General features: G+C 45.2%; 1 protein-coding gene across 1 annotated transcript in view; it reads right to left on the bottom strand.

Annotated features, from left to right (window-relative positions):
* The window catches only part of GRID1 (glutamate ionotropic receptor delta type subunit 1), a 1,143,434-nt gene that overhangs the window by 343,615 nt on the left and 784,458 nt on the right, over positions 1–15,361 (bottom strand). Inside the window, exon 5 of the mRNA XM_054982944.1 lies at positions 1,051–1,104. Coding sequence (XP_054838919.1) covers positions 1,051–1,104 — 54 coding nt within the window. The remainder of the gene's footprint in view (positions 1–1,050; positions 1,105–15,361) is intronic.

Raw genomic sequence — 15,361 nt, 5'->3', positions numbered from 1 at the left:
AGAGGGAAAGTGCAGACAGAACATTTCTCTTATAACTTGAGATGAAAAAGGACTATATGCTTAACTTTTTAAACATGAAAGCAGGGTATTCAGATACTGTAGCAACAGATTTTAGAATGTTAGTGCCCACTTCTGCAATTGAAATTACCATTCTTTTAAAAAGTCCTTCTCTTAGCACAGCAATGAAAGCAGTGTCCATGGTTGCAAAAAAAGCTAATTGCACTATATTGTATCGTTAGGAACAAATACAGTAAAGAAACATGTCAAACAGCCTCAAACAGGTCACAAATGGTCAAACCAATAATTGAAAAATGTTTCATTTTTTACCAGGAAACAGGAGATGAACCAAAATGGGCTTTCAAGTATTCCTAATCAAAATATATGGGTCATTTCTTTGCTGTGAACAATCAGGGCCCAAAATATTTTTCCTGCTCTAACATTTTCTTACTTTGTGCAGCTGACAAACTTAATCTTGAATTTTAGAACTTGCTCTTATTTCTTCTAAGTATTCTGCATGGGTATACTTGCATATCCGTAGCTGAAAAGATCCCTTAACATGCATGTGTGAATGCACGCAAACACATGAACCCCTTTATGCTGTGGTAACAGGTAAACTTTCAAGTCTTGCGAATAAGGAAAGTGGCCAGTACCTCTACTAGTCCACCAGGACCAAGCTTGGGAAAGTTCCTCAACACATCTGAGCAAAGGCTAGTTTGCTGCCTCGCTGCAGAACCGCTAGTAACCCTCCGCACCATATGCCTGTGTGTACTCCGTAGAGAATCACAGAAGCATAGGGTTGGAAGGGATCTCCAGGATAATCTAGTCTAACCCCATATAGTATTGTGTGTGGGAGGAGTAAAAGGAAACTACAATGAGACAAAAGAAATGGGTACAGCACCACGAAAAATTATGGTTCTAACACACCTCTGAAAAATCTTTCAGTCTCAGTGGCAAAGTGGACGCTAAATATCATTGTCAAATAACAGAAAAATGTAGGAAAGAAAAAACAGGCAAGCATAAAGTCCAGTGCACAAGTTATCGTTCTCTTACCTCATTCACATAGACCCAGTGACTGTCCTTTGATGCCAGATTGGTTTCGACAGCCTGTAGAAAGACAAAACAAACAAAATGAGCAAGCATACTGTTAACAAAAAAGAAAAAAACTTTGCTGGAAAATAGTCCCAAGCTAGCATACAGTACATACTACCGCATATATACAAAACAGTTCTGGCAGTTTCTGTCTATACAATAGTTATATAATTAAGACCTCTGCAGTCACAGGCTTCTCTGCAGCTTCTGTACCTGCCTGCAGAAGGGCAGCTCACAAGGACCCAACGGGGCACCATCAAAGAGCATTTAAGCAACACAGGAAATTCCATAAGGATTTGATGCAAATTCCTCTTTGTGTATATATCATGGATCATTGTTTCTTGGAGTACCTTTTCCCCACAAGTTTCATTAACACAGCCTATGTTTCTAACATATATAATGAATGCTTTCCACATGCAGGTGGCCAGAACAAGATCAGTGCTGCCCTTCAGAGAGAAGGAAAAAAATGGTGCCATCGAGTCATATTGTTAGCCACTAGGAGCCTTTTGCTCCAGGTATTATCCATAATGGCTACCTAATCATTAAAGATACCAACAGCATTGTCAATAAAAAGGCACATTATAATCCCTTTATGTGTACCCTGAAAACTAATCAATGATTCACCTTGGAGGCAAGCTAGACCAACTTCCCCCAGTATAAGTCTAATTTCCCTGGAGAAAAGAGGTACAGATATACCTGAAGACCCTATACCTGTTCCAATACCATCGACTGAATCTGGGTTGAGTAAATTCTCCTGCACATTTTTGACTAGTGAAAAGCCACTGGTGAAGCTGCACACAAGCAAAATAATCAGACTGGGCCCCAAGGAGTCCTTCCACCCTCACGGAGGGGCAACTGCCATCAGTGGGAAAATCCCTCTATGGAAGCATCCTCACCCCAATTTCTCCCCAACGGGGTCCCAAGGTGGCTTACGTAATTCCCCTCTCCTCTATTTTATCCTCACAACAACCTTGTGAGGTAGGTTAGGCTGAGAGAGTGTGACTGGGCCAGCACCACCCAGCAGAGCCCAGAACCTAGTCCACCACTCTAGCCACTACACTACACAGGCTGTCGCTGAGATTTTGACAGCAAGAGAGGGACAACAAGCCCCCCTTGAAACGTACTGAGAGTGGGAGGGGTGAGAAACCCTTTAAGCTTCAGGGCTTTGGGGGGGGGGGAGGATGAAACAGGCACAGCGTTACCGTTTGCCAGTTAGTGGCCTGCTGCCACATGCGCTCCTAGTAAGGCGGTTATGTGGGGAGGGAGGGGTGAGATGAGAGCCACCCGGCTTACAGGCATCATTCACATCTCATGCCTGTTTTTATCTGGCTGCCTGTCAGCTGGGGTTGCCAGTTCTAGGTTGGAAAAGTCCTGGAGATTTGAGGAGTGGTGCCTGGAGCGGGTGGGGTTAGGGGAGGAGAGGGACCTCAGTGGGGTATATTGCCATAGAGGTCTCCCTTCAAAGCAGCCATCTTCTCCGGGGGGACTGATCTCTGTGGCCTGGAGATCAGTTGTAGTTCCGGGAGATCTCCAGCCACCACCTGGAGGCTGGCAACCCTGCTGTCAGCCACTGCTCCCGTAGGACAGCCGAGGGCACCCACATGGCTGCTCATTCTCCGCAGCTTAGCGCTGCTTTGTGGGCTTCGTTCAGCAGAGGTGCCCAGAACGACATTTTCCAAAGAGTTCCTCACGTGTTCACTGTTAATATTTTCTAAGAGTGGCATCGCTTGCTGTGGCAGAGGAAAAGTTTGGCTGTTTCTTTTGTGCTGTTATGTACAATGCATGGATAACGTGAAGCTGTTACCAATAATCAAACTAACACCAATCCAAAATCGGAAGAATATTTTAAATGACAAAAAATGGCAATAATTGGCTGCATTTAAAAAAAAAACACTTCAGCTGTTGAAATGTATGGATAAGAAAGGAATGAGAACTGTGTACAATCTCTTCCTTCATTTGATATTAATTTGAGAACTGGGTGTGTTGTTTGTTTTCTCTGTACACTGGTTCTGATGATGTATTGTATTTTAATTTAAAAAATCAAAAGAAACTGAAATCACGAATCCCTTCCACGTACTCAAGAGCAAATATTCCGACTGAGCAGGAGGGTGGCCAACTCTGGGTTGGGGGAGAAGACTGAGGATGGTGGGGTGGGGGGAGGGGGGGACAAGTCCACGTGGAAACCATTCCTTCAAGGAAGGCTGGTCTAGGCAAGCAGCAGAGCAGTTCGAAGCAGAATCACATCCTTCTAAGCTCACTGACTTTGAGCATGGGCTTAGAAGGCCCAGCTCAGTTTAGGAGGGCCCTGACTTGGTTTTGCAATGAAAAATCACAAAGAAAGGGAAATTGAGTCTGCCACAGTCCCTACATTGAGCCTTTCAGATTGAATCTTCTTGGATTCCTGCCTTGAATGCGGTTTGCCTTTCACTCACTCTCTGTGTCTGTCTGTCTGTCTGTCTGTCTCTCTCTCACAAACACACACAGGTTGCCAGGTCTCTACACCCTCCTGGCGGGAGGCGGCTGGGGGGGGGGGACCTGGCACTTACTTCATGCTTCATTTATGTTTCTTTTCAAGTGCACACCAAGCAAATGTGTTCCTGGTGTTTGCACGGTGATGTCACTTCTGGAAAGTGATGTCATCACGCCGGCCACAGGTCTGCTCCTGTGTTTTGCCAACATTGGCCCTAGCGAAGCACGGGAGTACAGGCACGGCCGGCAGGATGATGTCACTTCAGGAAGTGACGTCGTCATGCCCCACCAAGAGCATGCTCAGTGTGCACTTCCCTGGGTTGCCTGCTGGGGGGGGGACTGCTGGGGGGCTCACCACCACCTCCCATCGATTGTCAACAATCGGTAGGCAATGAGGCAAACCCCCAAGAGATTGCCTGCCACCAACAGGTACCTGGGAAGCCTAATACACACACATTCCATTTTATCTCTGGCTTTTAGAGATTGGTAAATAAAAGAAAACTCCTGATTATTGAAGTCGTCCAAGAACTTCAACAACAATTCATTTCACAAAGCTCAAATGCCACATTATTATTTATATGCATGTTAACTATTGAACAACTACACACTACAGCACCATTGTCACAAGATAATTGCAGAGCTGTCAGGAAGGAGCATTTCTTCAAAGCCACAAATACGACATTAACTAAAGAACTGAACTTTCCAGGAGACTTAGATGTGGAATTGAAGCATCACGAGTGACGGGAGATTATAAGGGACACTGTTCTGGTATAGCCAAGTGGATTGCGCCCAGTTTAATCATACATTGCATTCTATGCTTAGTGCAATGGCCCCAAATTTTAAAAGGTTTGTGGGAAATTTTACACATGCCAGGGACGTTTTAGATGTCCACTCTGCGCAGGCTTCTCTGATGTCAAGAAATTGCACGTGCGTCCCATGGAACCCCTGGATAATGAAGAGGCTCTTGCAGCACCATTCTAAGGTGCGCACTTCGGAGTGGGCACGGTCGCTATGCGTGGACTGAGAACGCACATGTGCACGCACACACACACATCACTCTGAACATTCCCAAAGAAGATCCAGATGAGGGCTAAACGATCACTACCCTGAGCTAACTGATGGACGTCTTTCAGGGGAACACTTCCAATATTCCACCACAACAAATCTCAGGGCTGATGTCAGCACATGGTGGGGTGGGGCAGCTGACCGGGCTAAGGCCCACCGACACCCTTCCACAGCCTGCTTGTGAGTGCTTTGTCCCCTTTGCTTCCAGCCGCAATACACTGCCTAGCCCTGCGGGAGAAGGACGTGTGGGTGGGGCACCCCTAGCTTCATCCACACCATTGGGGAAGGGCCTGCAGCCAGCTGGGACTGCAGGTGGAGGGGGGAGCTTGTGAGTGGGCAGAAGAAGTCATATAGGCAGGTGGGGGCACTTAGGTGGGAGTACAAGAAGGGGAACCTAGAAGTGGGCATAGGAAGGTCCCTGAGCACTCTCTGCCCAAATGCCCCCAAACCTGGAACTGGCTCTGATAGATCTTTTCACTGGGCAGCCCCTTAATAAGTGGCTAAGGAACCCCTGGGACACTGTTTGAAAACCAGCAGCGTGTAAAACAACTGCAAGGCATGGCGCCTTCTTGGATTCTACAAAAAGAGGCAATTCCCTCAGAGAAGCTTGTCAAGAAACTGACTACATCTCATCTGTTTCTTGGCCTATTTCAAACATTGGGTACGGCTTTTCAGCCTAGTTAGAAGCTAGTTAGAAGCAAAGAAAACTTTTCTTTGGGGAAGTACTGTCCGGAGGACACTGCAAGTTCCGAGACAGATAAGAGGGTGGGAGGGAACCAGCCAGAGGTGCGAGACCGAGAGCATCACGGGCGGAACACTGAAGGGAGCTCATCTGGTCATGCAAGTGAATTCCCCTGAGTACAGGCTGACTGTTCACTGTTAGCAAAGGAGCCATTCTAGGCAGCTGCACCAGTAACTCCACTGCACTGTCATTAGTTTGTCCTGTCTGCCCTGTCTAGGGTCACCAGGCTGCAGCTGGCAACCCCTGGGAGAAACTGGGGGGTGGGCGGGCCCTGGCATGCCCTGGCTTGCAGGCCACAGGAGGGCACACTGATGGCCCTTCTGATAATACCCAGAAGTGATATCATTAGATGCTCCAGAATTTACCAAAACTCTTTGGTTTTTACCAGAAGCAAATCAGCATGCCTGTTGTGATACCAGGGGAAGCACGATTCAAAATTCAGGATTTACCATTCAGGATTCAAAATGGATTCTGATTCAACACAATTCTTCTACGATGTTAACTCTATTCACCTGAAAGATCTTCAATAAATATTCATGATACCAGACGTTTACTGTTATTGAATGTTTACAGAACCATTCCTGCTCATAGAGTTTGAGATCAATTCCCCAAATTTCCTCGTATCATTATATATTGTGGCTTGGAGGAGGGGTTCCCAACATTTCTGCATAAAGGCTTTTTGCTTATCTTTGTATAATTGGTGTAATTCAGTTTTAAGTTCAAAGTACTCCTTCAGGAAATACTCTAGGTTCAATTCCCTGTACTCAGGGCTTTTTTTCAGCGGGGAACGCAGTGGAACGGAGTTCTGGAACCTATTGAAAATGGTCACATGGCTGGTGGCCCCGCCCCCTGATCTCCAGACAGAGGGGAGCTTAGATTGCCCTCTGTGCCGCTTGGTGGCGCGGAGGGCAATCTAAACTCCCCTCTGTCTGGAGATGGGGGCGGGGCCACCAGCCATGTGACCATTTTCTCCAAGGGCAACCCACTGAGTTCCACCACCTCTTTTCCCTGAAAAAAACCCCTTCTCTATCCTGATGATAGACAGAGCACACTTCATACAATAGCATTCCCCATCAAACCAACCTCTTGTGGATACCGCTCTTACTCACTGTTGCTGCTCAGGCTGAGACCTCAAAACTTCAGAGAGTTGAATCATAATTTTATCATACTCCTGAAGCAGCTCAGATGTCTGGTTCAAACTCCTAGCTAATAGGACAAACTTCTAAAATAGGAGAGTCCAAAACACAAGCTGCCATTCGGGCCGCCTTGTTAGACCAGTGGATTCTGGGGTGGCATGCTATTTATCACCCTTCCAGAGTCATCTTTCGGATGTTCCCACCATCGAGAAGGAGAGGGGACATTTAATGCTAAGGCCAGGGGGATGTGATCATTTTCAACACAGTTCAAAATCTTCAAATAGGGGAAAACTGAATACACCTTTCCAACAGTTGACAACAAACTTATTGGACGGTAATTCACATGATCAGATTTAGGCCCCTTTTTATAGAGAGGAACAACTATTGCATGCCTCCATGATGGAGGTATTATTCCAGAGTCGTTTATTTGAGTAAAAACAGGGCCAACAGTTTACTCTACCACTGTGGTTAGCTTTCAAAAGATCGATTGGTATGAAATCTGTCCCTGGTTGCATTTGCTTAATTTAAAAAAAAAAAAACAGTTTCCAGTAAAATCAGAGGCCAAGAATCAGCTGCAGGAGATTTTAAAAGAATTCTCTCAAAATCTCCTTTGGGGGAATTACCAAACACAGAAGAAAAGTACTGTTCCCAAATCTCTGGAGGAATCCTTGATGGGAGAGTAGATAATCTAGAAAGACCATTATTAACCAAATTTCAAAATGTATGTGTCTCGTTCGTAATTGAAATAAGAATGTTCCACCTCTTACACAGAGCAAGCATTTTTTACACTTAATCAAAAGTTTAAAAAAGAGTTTTAATGAAATCAGTTCTGATAAGTGGAAGATAGATTAGTGCATTTTAAAAGATGATGTTTTGCTGTTATCTTCCTAATATATTCTCTGCACTCACTAAGCTGGAGATAACTGAATACAGATTGTCTTAAAGAGCTCTAAGGTTCTCAGTAATATTTCTATCGAGTTAGAGGTTTCTTTACAGTTTAGTCATTCATCCTGCAGAAATTTACAGTTCTTTGAGTTCATTATATCAATTGCTTTATGTGTTAATGAAGTAGACAATCTAAATGGTCTTAGCATTTTCAAGTCTTGAAGTAAATTAAGTCCAGATCCAAAGGTAATAATAAATCTGATGAAAGTAATTCAATAAACTGCAAAAGGAGATGACCCCCCACCCCATAATCATGGATCCGTGACAGTAACCCAGACGAAATCAAGACGTAGTCTATTAGACCAGTTCATTTATAGGTCTCGCAAGCATCACCTCCTACTGGATCTATTTCTCTGTCCCTAGTAAAGATCACAAGGCCATAACTGATCACACATTTAAGTAACAATTTGCCGGACAAATTAGTTTTAGAGTCTCTTGAAACTCTCTCATAAAGAATCAGGTGTCTCACTTCATTCAGAAAATCAGCTACCCTGCTGATAAAAGATCCACATCACTAGTCCCAATACAGGCATAAAAATCACCAGCTAGAAATAACAGGATACTGAGCTGTAATTTTATCCCCAAAAAATCCCCTAATTCATTCCTACAACTCAGGATTTCCTTAGACCAAGTTAGAGGGGGGAAGTAAACTGAGAGGATGAAAAGAGAAAATAATGGAAATTGTAGCAACTAAAGCTGAATAAATGCAACAGAGTGCTCGTCTTGAGACCAAACATGCCAGACTTGACTTTGATCGACCCTTAGAAAAACTTCAGTGGGCCTCTACTGTAAAAAAAAGTAAACCCGGTTAAGATAAATAGGCTCCTTAGCTCAGGTTTCTATAATGTGGAAACCTGAACGTCTAAGCAGCAACTTCAGTTTCGCTTAATCTACAACCCAGGAGAGCCTGATCTCGTCAGATCTCAGAAGCTAAGCAGGGTCAGCCTTGTTTAGCAATTGCATGGGAGACCTCCAGTAAAGACCACAGTTGTGGAGGCAGGCAATGGCAAACCACCTCTGTTAGTCTCTTGCCATGGAAACCCCTCCAGGGGTCGCCATAAGTCAGCTATGACTTGAGGACAGAATTTCATTTTTTCATTATTTCAGCCAGTAATACTCCCCTAGAGGTCCTTTATGCCCAGGACAGGAACTAGAGAATTAGATGGTACTACTAAGTCTACAAAAGTAAAATGAATTGGAAGAGTGTTTGACACAACAGCTTCCTTATTATCCATAGGCAATAATTTGTAGACAAAAAGTTTAAATTTGAAGCTGGCAAAATGGATGATGAAGAGATCGTTCTTATCATTTCACTCAAAGGTAAAACAGCTAGCTGAGAACCCACATTGATGACACATCTCTGTCTAATACTTTCCAGAGGGGCCTGGAGACTTTGAAGGCAGTTTATTAAATCATCCTGACCCATGGAAGGAAGAGCACCAAAAGCAGGTAACAAACCTTCCTCCATAGCATTTACATCATCTTTTATTTCCAAGCTTGCCAGTCTGGGATTAGAAGCATGAGGAACCCTCTTATTGTATTGTCGAAGGCTTTCACGGCTGGAAAACGATGGTTGTTGTGGGTTTTCCGGGCTGTATTGCCGTGGTCTTGGCATTGTAGTTCCTGACGTTTCGCCAGCAGCTGTGGCTGGCATCTTCAGAGGTGTAGCACCAAAAGACAGAGATCTCTCAGTGTCACAGCGTGGAAAAGATGTTGGCAGGTCATTTATATCTACTCAGGAGGGGTGGGGTTGAGCTGAGTCATCCTGTAAGAGTGTTTCCCAGGGTGTGGAATGCTAATGGCGGGAGGCTTCACTGTATCCTGAGGAGGTTCTTTTGCATATGGATTGGTACTTGATGTGCTAATCTTCTCTGCCGGGCTATTGTCGAGTATAGAGTGTTTTGTTAGCCTGGTGTTTTTCAGAACTGGAAACCATGCTCTGTTCATTCTTAAGGTTTCTTCTTTCCTGTTGAAGTTTTGCTTATGCTTGTGAATTTCAATGGCTTCCCTGTGCAGTCTGACAAAGTAGTTGGAAGTGTTGTCCAGTCTTTTGGTATCCTGGAATAAGATACTGTGCCCTGTTTGAGTTAGGCTATGTTCAGCCACTGCTGATTTTTCAGGTTGTCCAAGTCTGCAGTGTCTTTCATGTTCTTTTATTCTTGTCTGGATGCTACGCTTTGTGGTCCCGATGTAAACTTGTCCACAGCTGCAGGGTATACGGTATACTCCTGCAGAGGTGAGGGGGTCTCTACTGTCTTTTGCTGATCGTAGCATCTGTTGTATTTTTCGGGTGGGTCTGAATACTGCTTGAAGGTTATGCTTTTTCATAAGCTTTCCGATCTGATCAGTAATTCCTTTGATATATGGCAAAAACACTTTTCCTGTAGGAGACTGTTTTTCCTTGGTTGTTTGATTCATCCTGGGTTTGATTGCTCTTCGGATTTCATTTCTGGAGTAGCCATTTGCCTGAAGTGCGTGGTTTAGAATATTAATTTCCTCATTGAGAAAGTGCGGCTCACATATCCGTCTTGCACGATCCACTAATGTTTTCATTATGCCTCTTTTCTGTCGGGGGTGGTGATTGGAGTTTTTGTGTAAGTACCGATCAGTGTGAGTGAGTTTCCTGTAGACCTTGTGACCTAACTGAAAGTTTGCTTTGCGGATGACCAAGGTATCCAGAAATGGGAGTTTTCCCTCGATTTCTTTCTCCATTGTGAATTGTATGTTCAGGTGGATGTTGTTGAGATGATTCAAAAACCCCATCAATTCTTCCTCCCCATGGCTCCAAATGATAAATGTATCATTCACAAACCGGAACCATACACTAGGTTTTTGGGCTTTGTTGGTAGTCAAAAATATGACACATAGAGGGAAAGATTGAGCAAACTAGTTCAGTCACAGGAGCAAGCAGATGTTGCATATTTCTGTTTAGTTCTGTTTTTCTCTGAGTAGTTGTTACACTATCTGGATGCAGAGCCAAGGCACGATGTCTCTGGAAACCCTAAGAGGTAGTATTCGATAGCTGGAGTGAAAGTCCTTCATTTTAAATAACATAGATGGAATATTGGCATGCTTAAATACTAGCCAAACTCTGTTATAAGATGGTAGCTTGGAAGACAGTCAACAGCAGATAAATCAGTGGAATTAAAATGAACTCACAATAGGTTACTCAAAGAAGAGATAACATCTCTTTGAGACTGCCGCTGCCCTTTGTTTGTTTTAACAAGGGCCCTTTTTATTCATTCATTCACAAAGTCTGCTCCTAACCAGCATTATTAGCATTATCAAATGTGTCTAAAAATTCATTTGTTGGCCAGTTCTCCTTTCCATTTTTAGAGTTCTTCCTCTCTTAATTGTGCCCTTGAGGATCAGTGAGGCCTCCAATTCCCTTGAAATTTTCCGAAGGAAGACATGAAAGAAGCTACTAAGGGTATCAAATTGTTTGATTCTTCTCAGTAACTGTTCAAAAATTCAAATTACGGTGTGATCCGTTAGCTCTGCAGTCCTTTTGATATATCAGTGAAGAATTTCCCAAAGATATTTCATTCTCATTAGTCTCATTATGTGGCAAGTCCTCACAGCCGATATCTGAAAGGGACTTGAGAGCTAAAGGAGAAGCTGCTGTTAGGAACTCTCTTAAAGCTACACTAAAATCAAACAGTCCATTAAATTTTAATTGTTCCAGAGTCTTTATGTGGTCCAGAATATCTGAACCTGACTGATGACATTGTTTTGAGTTCATTTGAAGCTGAAGTTAAACAGGAGTTGATGCAAATACTCTAAAATAATATGCGGAAAACATGCTCGCAAACTTCCCCCAAACACTCTTTAATATCTCCCAACTCTTAAGATGAAAGCCATTTTTTTTAAAAAAATCCATGTCTCCAGAAGGTCACTCTAAATCAATCGATGGCTCAACTAAAAAAAATCAAACAACCCCCCCCCCCCGCCCCTAAAAACTAACATAAATTCAACAAATGAAATAGAACAGAGCCGGGAGTGGAGCAAACAGCCATTGCTAACCCGGCACCATCTCGGAGGAAGATCCAATGACTGCCGTCTCTAATTAAACCAACACAGCAGAGGAGCTGAGGGGAAGTCCCCGGGCCCATTTCTCCCACACGTGGTTTTCATGGCTATCTCGTTCCGTCAAGGAAAAGAGCAAGTAACACATTCCTGCGTCTCGATTAGAGATGGGCATGATCTGAATTACGATTTCAAAAAACCCGTGGTTTTGGCGTTTTCGCCATCGTGACTCAGCTAATCGGTTCTGTCCATGGCAACCGATCCAGCCGTCGGGAGTTTGCTTGTTCGGGACTTGATTGGATGGGTCAGTTTCTGTTTGGAATTGCAGACACTCTTGCGCTAGTAATTTATTCCCAGGGCAGCGGAGTCAGGGAAATGAGCTGTGTTTGCCCTCCTTCTATCGCCCTTGAAACTCAAAGGCAAAAGGCAGTGCGGGTGGCTGGGAGGCCGCCTGCGCTGTTCGCCTTTCCCCAGGACAAGGGGCGCGTGGGCAAGCCAGCCGCCCCTTGTCCTGGGGAAAGGCAAAAGGCAGTGCGGGTGGCTGGGAGGCCACCTGCACCGTTCGCATTTCCCCAGGACAAGGGGCGCGCGGGCAAGCCGGCTGCCCCTTGTCTTGTGGGGCAGGTGAATGGCGCGGGCAGCCTCCGAGCCCCTTGCGCTGCCACCAGCTCCACAGCGCACCGGGACAGCCGGCTTGCTGCATGGGCGGGGGCGACTCAGGAGCGCGCACACGCACACAAGAGCCTAACTACAGTTGCCCTGGGAGCTGGCCTCCCCGATTCCCGATTGTGGACCGGAAACGAGAGTTGATCGTTTAGAATCGGCGGCCGGTGTTCAGCAGCAGCCCAGATCCACGAACGGCTGAATCGGAATTTTTTTTTGGATCAGGCCCATGTCTAGTCTCGATACTCCGGCTCCTCCTCCATCTTGCCTGCTAAAGCCTAAATGAAGTTTGAGAAAAAAGTCAAGGTCCTTGTCCAGGCAAACTCTCTGAAGAATTTCTAAGGAAGCTAAAAGGGTTTAGCTTTAAACTTTCTCAATAGTATTGTCGAAGGCTTTCATGGCCAGAGAATGATGGTTGTTGTGGGTTTTCCGGGCTGTATTGCCATGGTCTTGGCATTGTAGTTCCTGATGTTTCGCCAGCAACTGTGGCTGGCATCTTCAGAGGTGTAGCACCAAAAGACAGAGATCTCTCAGAGCGGAACCACAAGTGACGCCTGACACAGGTTGGACACTTGTCAGCTTCCCTCCAGTTTTGATGGGAAATGTAGGCAGCTTGGCGGAATGTTGGACAAGTGACAGTTGAAAAGTTCATTGGACAGCAGTCAGAGAGCCAAGCTGCAAGACCAGGATGCCTACATTTCCCATCAAAACTTGAGGGAAGCTGACAAGTGTCCAACCTGTGTCAGGCGTCACTTGTGGTTCTGCTCTCAGTGTCACTGGTGCTACACCTCTGAAGATGCCAGTCACGGCTGCTGGCGAAACGTCAGGAACTACAATGCCAAGACCACGGCTATACAGCCCGGAAAATCCACAACAACCATATTTCTCAATAGTGTTTATCACAAATTCTCCCTAAAGAGTGAACACAGGAACAATCTTGTTGATTCAGACAAAAGGTCTATCGTGTGTGTTTACCATTTTGTTTCAAGCTAGATGCCCCAGAATCTGTTTACTTTTTACGTTCGGATAGCATTCTGCTTCCAATCCACGAGAATATTTGTCAGTCTTGCAGGGTGCCTACTTATGGCTGGCAAACTCCCAGCAATTTATCCTCAGCCCACTGATTGCTAGCCGATTGGCAGGAGGAAGCAGACGGGGAAAATGGGTGCATGCCTGCTCATGCATGTGCACACCAGTAGGTTCCCCCCCACCCCCACCCCCCATTACTGGGCACACCTGACAACCTCCCTGTGGTACAGTCCTAAGCCCCCCGGATACAGGCAGCAAACAGGGACACTGTAGTGTGGGGGGGGGGTGGAGATTTTTCAGAGGGAATAGGGCAAGATTTGCTGTACCGCTCAAAGGCTTTGGATACAAATTGACTGAGTTGACTAAAAAGTTTGTTTTTTCTCAACATAATATTTTGCCTCCTGGATAGATAAGGTACCAGACCAGACATCTCCACTGCGCAGCCAAACTAATTTCTGTTCAACACCAACTTTAGAACTAGTATTTGCATTGATGTTACATTTTTCACAGAACAGAATTGTACAGCACCCCCATTAATCCAAATACAGAACAATTAAAAGCTACTATATTTATCTCTCTGTCTTTTAGAGCTCACACCCATTGTATAATTCATAAAGGTTACGGATATATTGGCTTGGATTTCCTAAATATAAACTGCAGCTGAGAACATTCCCCAGGCATATTCAAATAAACTCACACAATCTATATATAGGGGCCCGTGTGGCTATCTTATATCTCAATATATCAAATTCTCAAATGGTCAAATCTGTCGATACTTAAATCCAGAGACTGGAACTATAAACAGACAAGACAGACCTTTCTATGACCCTGAAATAAAGCCCAGGATTGTTGAAAAGAAATACACTGAGAGGTTGAAAACCCACAAAATTTATTTAAGAAAAGGATGCCCTCAGACTGTTGCTAGACAAACACAACAAGATTGCCAGGCTTCAAGCCTTAGTTCCTAACTGTAAAAAACAGAGGGAGAAGGGCGGGCCTTTCCCACCACTGTTTTGGACTTTGTAGGGCCCGGTTCAGCCACAAACACCAGGCGACCTGCTACTACACAACTTGCATGACTCACACAGGATTAGAAAAGAGTGAGAGTCCAGTAGCACCTATAGGACTAACAAAATGTGTGGTAGGGAATGAGCTTTCGTGAGTCACAGCTTCAGATACTGCTAGAATGTGAGTCCTTCTGTCCTTATATATTGGAGAGTGGAGTGATTACAGAAGCCAAATGATAATAGCCGGTGAATGACAATGGCAGGAGTGATTGAATAGGGTGGGGTATGCAGAGGGGTGGTGGGTGTGGAGAAATCAGCATTGGTGATGAGACAGGAAGCCAATGCCTCGATTCGGTCCCGGAGGATGCAATGCCTTGAGCTTCGTTATCAGTTGCAATTCAACAGTCTTGCTAATGTTCAACGGCAGCCAACCCACAAAAGCCCGTGTAGTACAGTGGTTAGAGTTGCAGACTAGGATCTGAGAGTCTCAGGTTCTAATCACCTCTTCCCTGTGGAAGCTCATTGAGCCACTTATACATTCTCAGGCTAACATCTCACAGGGTTGTAGTGAGGATAAAACGGAGGAAAGGAGACTGGTGTGAGCTGCTTTGGGTCCCTAATGGGGAGAAAGTTGGGATATAAATTTAGTAAATAACTAATAAATATTGCGGAACTGGGGGGGGGGCACATAAAAGCTAGGTTGACTAGGGGGTGGGAAGGAGAGAAGGCAGCAAAGAAAAGTGAGGATATGGGGGTTGCCAGGGGGAGGGAAAGAGGAAATAGTATGGAGAAGGCGATACTGGTGGAAATGCCCCTCACAGTTCCTCAAGGGTTCCCCGCTGTGCAGCTGGGCCTGGTCTGGCACCTGGCGATGTGCAGCTCAGCCAGAGGTTTGCTGGACTGAGGTTTCCAGGGTGAGGTGAGGAGGGGAAGCTGAAGACAGGGAACAGGTAAAGGTGGGTTGGCCGGAGGGTGAGAAGGAGAGAAGAAAGCAGGGAAAGGGGAGAAGTTGTTGGGGGCTGCCAGGGAAGGGAAGGAGGAACGAGTGGGGGGTGGCAGGTAACGGCTCTGAGGAACAAGACACATAACAGAAGTCCTTCAGCAGTCGTACAAGCCCGAGGGGAACTGCGAGGTTTGGAAAAACAAAAAACAGTAAAGATAGGCCATTCCACACTGTAGTAGGACTCTTA

Source organism: Eublepharis macularius, chromosome 6 (assembly GCF_028583425.1).
Source record: "Eublepharis macularius isolate TG4126 chromosome 6, MPM_Emac_v1.0, whole genome shotgun sequence".
Taxonomy (NCBI): Eukaryota; Metazoa; Chordata; class Lepidosauria; order Squamata; family Eublepharidae; genus Eublepharis; species Eublepharis macularius.
Note: the sequence above shows the minus strand (reverse complement) of the source record. Positions and strands in the feature narration are given on the sequence as shown.